At 36.1% G+C, this 12,027-nt stretch overlaps 1 protein-coding gene across 1 annotated transcript in view; it reads right to left on the reverse strand.

The window, feature by feature from the left end:
* LOC127867991 (uncharacterized) overlaps nt 1–12,027 on the reverse strand; it is a 151,994-nt gene that overhangs the window by 38,303 nt on the left and 101,664 nt on the right. The window contains exons 63-74 of the mRNA XM_052409574.1: nt 11,445–11,597; nt 10,869–10,976; nt 9,514–9,666; nt 8,309–8,468; nt 7,809–8,027; nt 7,396–7,557; nt 6,133–6,281; nt 5,342–5,837; nt 4,939–5,048; nt 3,358–3,516; nt 2,318–2,471; nt 1,642–1,797 (exon numbers count right to left, since the gene is read on the reverse strand). Of these exons, the coding sequence (XP_052265534.1) occupies nt 1,642–1,797; nt 2,318–2,471; nt 3,358–3,516; nt 4,939–5,048; nt 5,342–5,837; nt 6,133–6,281; nt 7,396–7,557; nt 7,809–8,027; nt 8,309–8,468; nt 9,514–9,666; nt 10,869–10,976; nt 11,445–11,597 (2,179 nt within the window). The remainder of the gene's footprint in view (nt 1–1,641; nt 1,798–2,317; nt 2,472–3,357; nt 3,517–4,938; nt 5,049–5,341; nt 5,838–6,132; nt 6,282–7,395; nt 7,558–7,808; nt 8,028–8,308; nt 8,469–9,513; nt 9,667–10,868; nt 10,977–11,444; nt 11,598–12,027) is intronic.

Raw genomic sequence — 12,027 nt, forward strand, 5'->3', positions numbered from 1 at the left:
TTCACAACTCCATCTAGCAACATATACATGAGCAGTGCTTCACAACTCCACCTAGCAACATATTTATGAGAAGTGCTTCACAACTCCACCTAGCAACATATTTATGAGCAGTGCTCCACAACTCCACCTAGCAACATATTTATGAGCAGTGCTTCACAACTCCATCTAGCAACATATTTATGAGCAGTGCTCCACAACTCCATCTAGCAACATATTTATGAGCAGTGCTCCAAAACTCCATCTAGCAACATATATATATGAGCAGTGCTTCACAACTCCATCTAGCAACATATTTATGAGCATTGCTCCACAACTCCACCTAGCAACATATATATATGAGCAGTGCTCCACAACTCCATCTAGCAACATATTTATGAGCAGTGCTCCACAACTCCATCTAGCAACATATATATATGAGCAGTGCTTCACAAATCCATCTAGCAACATATTTATGAGCAGTGCTTCACAACTCCATTTAGTAACATATATATATGAGCAGTGCTTCACAACTCCATCTAGCAACATATTTATGAGCAGTGCTCCACAACTCCATCTAGCAACATATTTATGAGCAGTGCTTCACAACTCCACCTAGCAACATATTTATGAGCAGTGCTTCACAACTCCATCTAGCAACATATTTATGAGCAGTGCTCCACAACTCCACCTAGCAACATATTTATGAGCAGTGCTCCACAACTCAACCTAGCAACATATTTATGAGAAGTGCTCCACAACTCCATCTAGCAACATATTTATGAGCAGTGCTCCACAACTCCATCTAGCAACATATTTATGAGCAGTGCTTCACAACTCCATCTAGCAAAATATTTATGAGCAGTGCTTCACAACTCCACCTAGCAACATATTTATGAGCAGTGCTTCACAACTCCATCTAGCAACATATTTATGAGCAGTGCTCCACAACTCCACCTAGCAACATATTTATGAGCAGTGCTCCACAACTCCACCTAGCAACATATTTATGAGCAGTGCTCCACAACTCCATCTAGCAACATATTTATGAGCAGTGCTCCACAACTCCACCTAGCAACATATTTATGAGCAGTGCTCCACAACTCCATCTAGCAACATATTTATGAGCAGTGCTCTTGGAAAATAGTGCTTAATGCATGTGCGTTAAGGGAAGTCCCAGATTAGCATGTGCAATCTACACAATCTAACAAGGCTAAAGCCTGGCTAATATGTTTACAGCATAAAATGAGTGTTAATGTCATAAGTGTACATTAGTTATTTGGTCAATCAAAATACTTGATGACCATTTTGTCCTTAAAAACAAAATCATTGAAATGAAAAAGCCTGTTCACTGAATTCATTAACAGCATACCGGTACATGCAAAGAAGATTCATTGCTTCATCTTTTCTTTAAGTGTATATTTCTGGCAAAATCTTAAGAGAACATGAGCAATAAACAGGAAAATAAAAACAAGAAGTCTAAACTATTAGCTTGCCAGAAGAAAAATACATAGAGAGTAATATATTTCATTTGCCCTTTTGAATAGGATGGTCAAACATTTTAATTTGAAAATAGCGCAGGCTAACAGACAGTTTGAAAGACTGGCACCTATGTTCTAAGCTTAAGCCAACAGCAAACTGTAAGTGGCTCTCCCTATAACTCACCTCCCTTTCCCCCAGCCTGCTGAGGGCTGTATGTACATCTGAGGTCCGAGACAGTGCCACCCCCAGCCCCTCCATTGCCTCCAAATTCCTTGGGCTCATACATCGATCCATACACGGGCGGTGGACCTACATAGTCCTGGAGCATGCCCTGTCCACCTGTTTGTAAGATTAATTGTTTGTTTATGTTTATACATATAATCCTGGCAATCAGAGAGCTTAGTATCTACTTATTATTATCATTGTTATTATAAGCACGATTAACCATGTGGTATTTGTTAGGTTATCTTTTTCCAGAATATATTTTATACAATTAAAAATAATAGTGTATTTGTATATAGATGTAAAACAGACTTTTCTTGTTTAATTTGCTGCCATATGTAATCTATTCAATATATATTGGATATTTCTTACTATAACTATTAGTATAATCATCCACATGGTAAGCCAAAGATTATAGTTTATTTCCATTAATATGAACAGCATAATACCCTCTCACATAGATATTTTGTAAAAATTTGATTTTTTTACAAACCAATGTCATTATAACATTAAGATTGTATGTACACTACTTAATAAGGTATGATCACTTCTGCTTCACATGACCTTTTGTTATGTGTATTATTACATTACTATGTACAAGTCATAATACATTTCTGTTCTCCTATATTCTATTTACCTGAGGCACCACCCCCTCCACCTGATCCTCCACCAGCCACTGTCGGTACACCATCCTGGGACAGGACAGATGGGGCTGAGGCAGAGGAATTGATCTTGCTGGCTGAGTCGATCTGGATTGCTGCCCCTGTCGCATTGATTTTCACCCATGGGGCCTGATAGGAAGAGTGCAAAATAGCTCAAGTCCATGTTTGTCAACCTTTTGTTAAGAACATAAAGATTAAAGATTCAAGATGTTTATTACAACATTTCCCGAGGGCCAATGGCATATGTGGACACATTTTAATACATGCAATACAATAACAACATTTATAGACCTATTTATATAAAAACAGTATGACAAAATCTTAAATTAAAAGTAAGTGAGTTTGCTAAACATTATAAACAACAGCTTTGTCACAGACTTGACGAATACCCCAACATGCCGCATTGACACAGAATATTCTGCATGTTGTCTTCACAAAAAACAGCGGACACCATGCTCGAGGTTTAAAACGCACTAAGTAACCACGTGACCTAGTTTTTGACCTGCCATTCCCCATGTTTGGTGAAGCTTGGATGAAAACTACTTGAATTAGAGAGCGGACACCATGCTCAATGTTTAAAACACACTAAGTGACCCCGTGACCTAGCTTTTGACCCAGCATGACCCATATTCGAACTTGACCTAGACATCATCTAGATACAACATCTAAACAAGTTTGGTGAAAATCAGATGAAAACAACTTGAATTAGAGAGCGGAAACTTAATACGGACTGACAGACACACAGACCGACAGACAGATCAACCGACATACAAGCTCACTCCTATATACACCCTAAACTTCGTTTGTGGGGGTATAATAATACATACCTAAATGTTGATAATATCAATCAATAACCAGTTTATAAAAAAGGCAGGTGTTTTGGTTGCATTTTTACATCCAAGGCATTGTAAAATATTTCAGTGGTTTACGGAAAATCCTATCTGGTTCATGTCATATTCCAAGTCATATATTAATCATAGGCCAAATCAATATCATTGACAACTTCAAATCTTACATTGATAGCAGCACCAGCATGCAATCGGAGCTTTTTGAAGATCATCAAAATGAGGGATGGGCTGGTCTCATTCAAAGTGGGTGATGATATTTTACCATCTGAATACACATCCACATTATCAAAGGCAAACTGCAGCTTGCTGTACCCTGTGGTGAAGCCCTGAAATCAGCAAGATTCAGTGCTGTTTTATTCAAACAGTTCTTTGCAAATGTACGAAGAAATCAAGGGTGCAAGATCACGTTACTTTGTTGGGTTCCTCATTAAAAGTTAATGTATATAACACATCCGTAAGTGCTCTTTTTTTTCCCAAATAATTTTTTAAAACATGTTTTTTTTACAATTTTAACTTGTGCATAAAAGACAGATTTTTATGCTGCTTATGGCAATGTGAAATACATCAGAATTATTTCATTTAAAAAGCCTGTGTTCTTGTAAAAAATTCCATGTATACTGAACCTATCGCTTCATGCAACGTGAAATTTTGTCACAGATTTCAGACGTATTCAAGGATTTATTGTTATACCTAAAGATATCGGCACAAACTAAAAGAAAAATTGTCTCATGCACTGAAGATTTTTGCATATGTATTTTAATAACTTGAGATATTTGCACAAGTAAAGTTCTTAACAGTGTGTTTTATACACATTCTTTCCAGCCCGTGTGTAACCCCGGCCCTGAAAACCCCGTTGACTCTGCACCCTGACTAAGCGAGGTTTAAAAAAACTTAACCACCGGCTTGTGGTTCAGATTTTTATGCCAGCAAATAAACTGGTCTGTAGTTTTATGTTTTCTATTTTTACCCCATCATTTTCTCAACTTTTCTACCTCTAATTTTAAAATATAAGAAGAAAATGGCCAAAAAAAACTTATTTATTAATATTAAATACGTTATGAAAATAAAAAAGTAAGTAAAGAAAATGTTTCAGTAGTTATTTCAAGCTTTAAACATTGGGATGTTTAATTATTAAAAAAGAAGTCAGGGTGTCATATATAACACTGGATTTTTTTCTGTGTGCATATTTTTCCTTTCCTGCTACCGTAGTTGGTATTTGCTGTTGAACTAGAAGTTTGAGGGTTTCATGGTCAATGCCAACCCCCAAACATATTGTATTAAGGTTTTGGTCATCACATTCTTTCTACAGCATAATCTCAACGAGTGTGTGCCTGTATTTCTGGTACACTAACCCATGAAAAGAGTACATTGTATCACTGACATACTGTATATGAATAACACACTGTTGAATAACGCAAATTTAATCCAGATAAAATAACAAACCAGTTTTTTTTTCAGAAATTGTAAATGACTGTTGTACACCCACTTTGTTTTTTTTTTAAAGTTGTGATATCTGTCTATAATATATATCACTGAGTACTGTTGATAACTGTGAAAAGGCTTAAGCATTCTTTAGACATTGCAGATGTGTGATTACTTATAAATTTATAACCATGGTTACTTAAATCAACTCTAACGGTGTATATTACTAAGACATTTTTACAAGACAACAACATAATCTTACTGATTGTGTTTAAAAGACCATTAAAAACAAACAGCTTAAATGCATTAACTGACACTCGGCTTACATTTTCTCCGATGACAAAGTTGACCCCCTGACCAAGGCTGAGGTTCTTTACTCCATCAATCTGCCCATCAATGTAGATGTCAGAATACTTCAAGTCTTTGAAGTACAGCTCTGAAATAATGATCAAATTGCATTGAGACAAGTAAGTTTTACAATGTTAATTACCATGTGAAAGACTACAATTTGCATGCACAAAACAGAATGCTCATGATTAAAAAAAAAAAAGTTTTTATATTCAAACTTTAATTTAATCATGGGATTTTTTTAAAAGTCTACTTGAGTTTGTTTTGCCTGCAAAAATATTTTTCATATTTTTCATCCAAAAACGAAATATGGTATAAAACTCTCATAGTTACATTCAAAATAAGATAAAACCATACAATTGTGTTTGTATCTGCACTGACCTGTGGGCAGTTGAAGCCTGGCTGTGTTGTACACCCTGAATGAGGCAGGTATGGGACTGTCACTGTCAACGATACTTATGGCCTGATCTACTGACGAGTGAACCATGCCAGTCAGGTCTCCATGCAGGTGTCTGAAGGTCACATCAACTGCATTTGGGGAAGTCTTATAGAACGCCAGGTGGCTGTCCCCGTAAATGTACACATGGTCAAACGTGAGACTTGCTGCCGTATCACCGGGCCTTGTTAGGATGTACGTTCTACAACTGTCTGTTGTTTTGTTGGCGATGTAGATGTTATTTGGAGAAGCGTTGTCATTGTCAACTGTGAGCACTCTTTCTATTGTATTGCTGCTACCGAGGGACTGCAGGAAGTATGTTCCAGAGCCACCACTTTCGGTGAATCCCTTCCCACCACGGGTTATTGTTTTGCCTCGGAAGTTGTTGGCTGTATCCACCCATACTGCAACTCTGCCTCCACCACCACCACCACCGGCCACCTGGAATGGTCCAAATTTAATGAGAACAAATATCACAGATAAATGAACTGGTACATGTATTAAGTAAATATCAAATATTTATCATTTGATATCAACTTAATTTAGTAAATAGTTTTCATCATAGTTTCATGTCAAACTACCCCAAATGAGGGGCACCATAAATATGAATTAATAAAAAATGCAAAGTGTATTACCATAACAATGAACAAATGAACTTTGTAACAATGATGTGAGAAAAATATCATATTACCGCAGCAGTATTTTACTTTAAACAATCTAAAAGAAATGTGCTTACAGTTGCCGTAGAGGAGCTTGTTTTGCAAACATAGTTGCTCCAATAATAATAGTTGGTATTACATTGCACACAGCGACGCTTAGCGTCACATGATGTGCATCCTGGAACGCAGGCACCAGCACCGCCCTTGGCAGATATCACACCAGTACCTGATAAAAAATCATAAGTAGAACCTAGAAAACTGAAGCTGAATGCATGTGCATGAAGTGTAGTTCACACAGGCTTATCAGGTACAACACATTACACCTTAAATTAATTTTTCTTTAGAAGAAACTTCCTTCATATAAAAAAATCCAAAAAGGTGGAAAGTGTTGTCCCTGATCTGGGATTTAAGGGGGCAACTCAACACAGTATGTTTTCACTCATCTCGTTTAGCTGTTCACAAATGAAGATGTTTATTGGTATTAAAGAAATTTAACAACAAATTGGTGTGAGTATTTATCTTTAATACAATTAATTAATATAATTATAGGGTGGCACACATTGGAAAATTTATTTTATTGACTTAATATGGTCTATGAAATCAATAAGCATATGCCTAACAGTAAAGTATTCATTAAAATGTATACAATAGAGTGGATCCTCTCTTTCAACAAGAGCTGTGTTTGTGAAACACAATGCCCCCTAATGCACCGCTTTGAAGCCAAACGGCACCTATTTTAGAAAAAATGACCTTTGACCTTGAAGGATTACCTTTTACCACTCAAAATGTGCAGTTCCATGGGATACACATGCATGCCAAATATCAAGTTGCTATCTTCAATATTGCTAAAGTTATGACCAAGGTTAAAGTTTTGAGACACACACACACATACAATGACAGACAGACAGACACATACAATGACACACAGATAGGCCAAAAACAATACACCCCCGAAACATTTGATCCGGGGGCATAAAAAGGTACAAATGTGTTGAACATGTATGGTCATATTCATCAGAGTGTTTATGATATTTGATATTTCTGGCTAAAAGACTCAACGGTATTTCAGAATCAAGAGTAGGCTTTCTTTCATGTAATTTGTTAAACTCAGAAGTGTGAGGTGGAAACCATAAATATGTTACAATGCAAAATGACTTTATGCAACCAGCATAAAACCTGAACAGCCTGCCTTACTGGCAGGTTGTTCTGGTTTTATGCTATGTGCTGCTTATCTAATATCAGCATCTTTGGGTTGGAAAAAGAGCCTTTAAAACTTAAATCTAGCAAAAAAGGTTTTTAAGATGTACGTTCATTATTCAACAAGTATTTTATATAGTTACCAGCATAATGTCCAGCTTGAAGGTATATTGATCCACCAGAGCCGCCTCCAGTTCCCGTTGCCGTGGCGTCCTCCCCATCAGCGAGCAGGGAACCATCAAGCTCCACATACCCTGATGCCACCATCTCAAGCACACCGCCACCTTTACCCACAGTTGTCCCACCTGCAGTTATTGTTTATGCCAAAATTATACGCTGTTTCCCCATGACAAAAAGTAACAAAGTAAAAAGAGTAGCAATTTTTATAATAAAAATAAAAATAACAGTAAAATATTCACTTTAAACGATGGGAATACTGTTATTTATAATCATATGTTTCTTTTTTTTTCCCAATTTTAAGGTTTATCAAGCTATTTTACAAAATCCAAAAGGCACAAGGCAAATGCTGTAAATTTATAGCAAAAAAATCACTTACCTGTACTACCTCCACCACTGCCATACTCTGTTGGGATGAATGTGCTGTCGTATGCCAGGTTTGCGTGGTTCGTGTTTGAGCCCATTCCACCAACACCACCGTGAGACGCCCCAGAGCTCCCACTGGCGTGTGCTATGCCTGCACCAGGCCCTGTACCAGGAAGGTAACCTCCCTTGGAGGCAGTCAGCGTGGCTTCTGATTCAATGGTGATGTTCACAGCTGAAAAACAAGAACATTTAAAAAATATATATATAATGGCGGCTTTTATGATTACTTACCATTAAAGAATGAATTTTTAACAGCCAGGATAGTTTTGTACCAATGTATAACTAGCACCAACTTTTCAAAATTATACTTGGAGGTAACATACTGCACATTATGGACGGTTTTCCTTGGTAAAACATGTTTGAAATGTCAATTAACCATGTCAATAAATTACATGCTAATAGTACAAAACAAAAATTACTATAAGTGAGCTAGTTATGTTACTCTGTACCCACCTGTGAGTTTGAGCTTGTTGACAGTCATCAATCCACCGCCCCTGATCATGAGATCTGCAGTCAGGTTCAGGGTGAGGTACTCTCCCCTTTCTGCAGTGCCGAAGTAAGTGAGGGAGCCACCATCCAGGATACTCAGTGTATTCAAGTTGTACTTCATTTGCTGAAATATTCATACATACGAAATTACGAGCCTAGAATGTTTTCTGTTTCAATACCATTTGAGCATGAAAAGCATCAAGAGTACCGGGTACTTTTTTCACAAATATTGGTGGTATAATATAAGCAGATCTTGTACATTATCATTTCCCCAGTTTCATACTGATACTTTATTTCTGTTGTTCTGTTATTTGTTCTGTTCTGTTCTGTTTATTTTGGGGGAAAGAAGAGTAGTTTGTAAAACATGTATGACCACCTCCACCCACAATACAAACATATTAAATGCCTTTTTAATGCAGTCAATTAAAATAAGAAATAATCGATCAATGAAAGTTTATATGTGGTTATAATAACTGGATGCAACTGGTTTTGGGTAAAAAGCCTATCTAAGAGAATTAAAAAATTAATGGTTGAATGCAATCAACTACTTCATACAGTACCATAATCTATCCATATATTACAGAATTGATTGTCCAATGGCCAGATACATGTTTCAATGCAATTGAAAAATTTCTTAAAAAATGTTTTATGGGTATGTACAGTACTCAAAAAGACTATTGAACTTCATGCTGCTACTACTTATTTCATGCTACAAGCTCCTGTAACATTTATCTTTGACCTGTTGACCTCACAATCCATAGGTGTCCTTCTAACCTCCTGAGCTACCAGGCTAGCAAATTGGATAATAAAATGCCACAGCATTCTTAAAATATTTTTTTCTAGAAACGAAATAGTCTACTGACCAATTATCTGTCCCGAACCTATCCACCAACAGACAGCTGCTAAGAATTATACCCTGTTTCTTTAAAAGGGGGGCATAAGTTTTACTATATTATAAATGGAGATCTTTAAATTGCATGTTACAAACATCAAAGAATATACCCAGAGTCTTTTAAGACAAATAATTAAATAAACATGATAATATTATAAATTTAAATCTTAACATACCATATGACAGCAATTAAAGAATTTTACCCTGCTTCTTTAAAGTTGAGCTTAAAAATATATATGGAGATCATAACATAGTATTGAACAGTCATTAAAGTCACCTTGAAATAAGGATTGGATGCATCTGGAGGGTAGATGTTCATGGCCCCACCGCGGGAGATGTTGAGAGTCTTCAGTCCCATTATGGTGCCCCCGTAGTCTGACACACTGACAGACTTCAGGTAGGTGTCAGATGGGAGGTTCACCTCACCATCCTGCAATTCAAAATCATTTTAGTTGAATTTAAATGTATATATATTACCAAGATCATATAGAAAAACCAAAGCTTTATGAAACGCTCTCGAGTCTATTTCCTGGGTAGAACCAGTACTGGGGGAGTCTTTGGGGAGATCAATAGATTATTCCGACAGTGGGGATGAAACCCATGACCTAACAGTTGCTAGATGGACACTTTATCCACTATGCCACCATGACCTCCAAAACGAAGTTTAGTTTAAACCTATTTATTTAAGCTTCATTGCATAGAAAGCCTAAGGCTTATTTGAAACTCTCTTCAGTCTGTTTCCTGGGCCTAGAACTAGTACTTGGTGTCTATGGGGAAGATATCAAGAACGCTCCCATAGTGGGGATCGAACCCATGACCTCCCAGTCGCTAGGCGGACACCATATCCTTTATGCCACGGCGACCAAAATGAAGTTGAAGTGCTAGCATAAAAGGCACACAGGTAACTTTGTGTTTCTGTCGATCTGATTCTAACCTAGCAAAACAACCTCTACCACAAATTGTTTGGAAATAATAGTATATATGTGCTATAAAATCCAGTTTCATCAAAATGTTGATAATGGTTCATTTCCATAAAAATTTGTCTTAAAAAACGCAATACAGAGGCACGTTAACTTTTTTATATCATTTATATTACCTACAAAAAAAAATGCAGTTCTTTTACCAAACTGGAAGCCATGAAATTCACACTCTTTGAAATAACTGTTTCGTAAAGTAAAAGAAAATTTTTAGTAGAATTTTGCCCTTTTAAACAGAAAGTCAGACACATCACAGTATCAATTTTACAGCTCATTTTCCAAGGATAGCTAGTTTACTGGTACTAAGTTCACATACATGTATTTATGCCAGTAGCTAGCAACTGGCCTACTTGAATCAGAGGCAGGGGTAGACCATACAAAGTATTTCCTGACAAATCCTCACACAAGTGGCAGGTCTGGAGAGCCAACCCGCAATCATTGGATTTGAAGTCCACCACTCAAACAACGGAGCTGGCCAGCCCGTTTGAGAAGTTAAAAATAATTGAAGACTTAAATGTTTACAGCAACAATAAGAGTACTTATAACAGCATTTACATCTAAAGCACACATTACTGTAGTATTTATAAAGCCAAAAAATGTAATATTTACAAAAGTGAGACACATAAAATATCAAATGTTCTCAAAATGGACATACAGGATACACTGCAACTCCAAAAGAGAGGACAGCCGAGTCCTTGAAGTCAATGTTGAGCCACATCCCTCCGTCCACATGAACAGTGGCTGTGGAGTCTCCTTCCACAAGCTTGGGGAAATAATACAGTGATTTATTTTTATGCAATGTAATAAAATTTAAAAAATATCACATATCATACCAGTTATTTGTACATTATTAACTTTTCTAGAGCACTTTTTCAAATAAAATCATAAAATTAAAATAAACGTTATTTTAAGCATATTTAACCATTTGTTTAAAAACAATTTTCACACAAATCAGCAAAAGATCTAGTCTGATGCAATATCATGTGCATTCAATCAATTAAAAATTATTACATAATGTTCTGTTAAACTCAGACCATCCAATACAGAATTTATTGGACACACTCATGTCTAATTTGGTAAAATGTATAACCAATGATAACCGCTGATTACCGCTGATTGGATGATAAAATAGCTATATATTACAAAAGATCATTTTCTTTGACCCCTCTAATCAGAATTGTTTAAATGGTGAACAAAACAACTCAAAACATAATATTTTTGACACACATACCTGTAGGTACAGATTTCTCCTCCCACCTAAAACCGGCATGTCCTTGTTATCTGTTGCTAGGAGACCGACCTGTGCATAGTCACCAAGGTCAAGGATATCTATGTCATGGTCTTGTGTCTTGGAGGCAGGAATGGTAATCCTTGTTCGACGTGTCTGAAAAACAAGCTCTTTATTACAATTATGTTGCAACAGTTACACAATACTAAGAGGGAATAACATATTAATATATAGAATTTTCAAAATGATTTATTTTTTATTTTTAAATATTTTGTTAGTTTTGTGTATGCATCTATGATTTTGTAAAATTTTATTAATCATTTATATAGCTTAGACATATTAATTTCAGAATTGGATTTAATGCATGAAAATTTCACATTTCAGGATTGATATTATGAGTTTTATGAAATCTTATTTAAGCAATGTAATTTTTTTCGAGAATTCCTTTGACAAGAATGTACTAAATGTACCGGTACACATGAAACATGTACATTGACAAATAAATAGTGATAATTCCATAATTTGTAATTATTTCAAATGAGTTCATGTGTGTAAGGTCATGCTGAGATTTACAGACCTTATTGTA

Source organism: Dreissena polymorpha, chromosome 1 (assembly GCF_020536995.1).
Source record: "Dreissena polymorpha isolate Duluth1 chromosome 1, UMN_Dpol_1.0, whole genome shotgun sequence".
Taxonomy (NCBI): Eukaryota; Metazoa; Mollusca; class Bivalvia; order Myida; family Dreissenidae; genus Dreissena; species Dreissena polymorpha.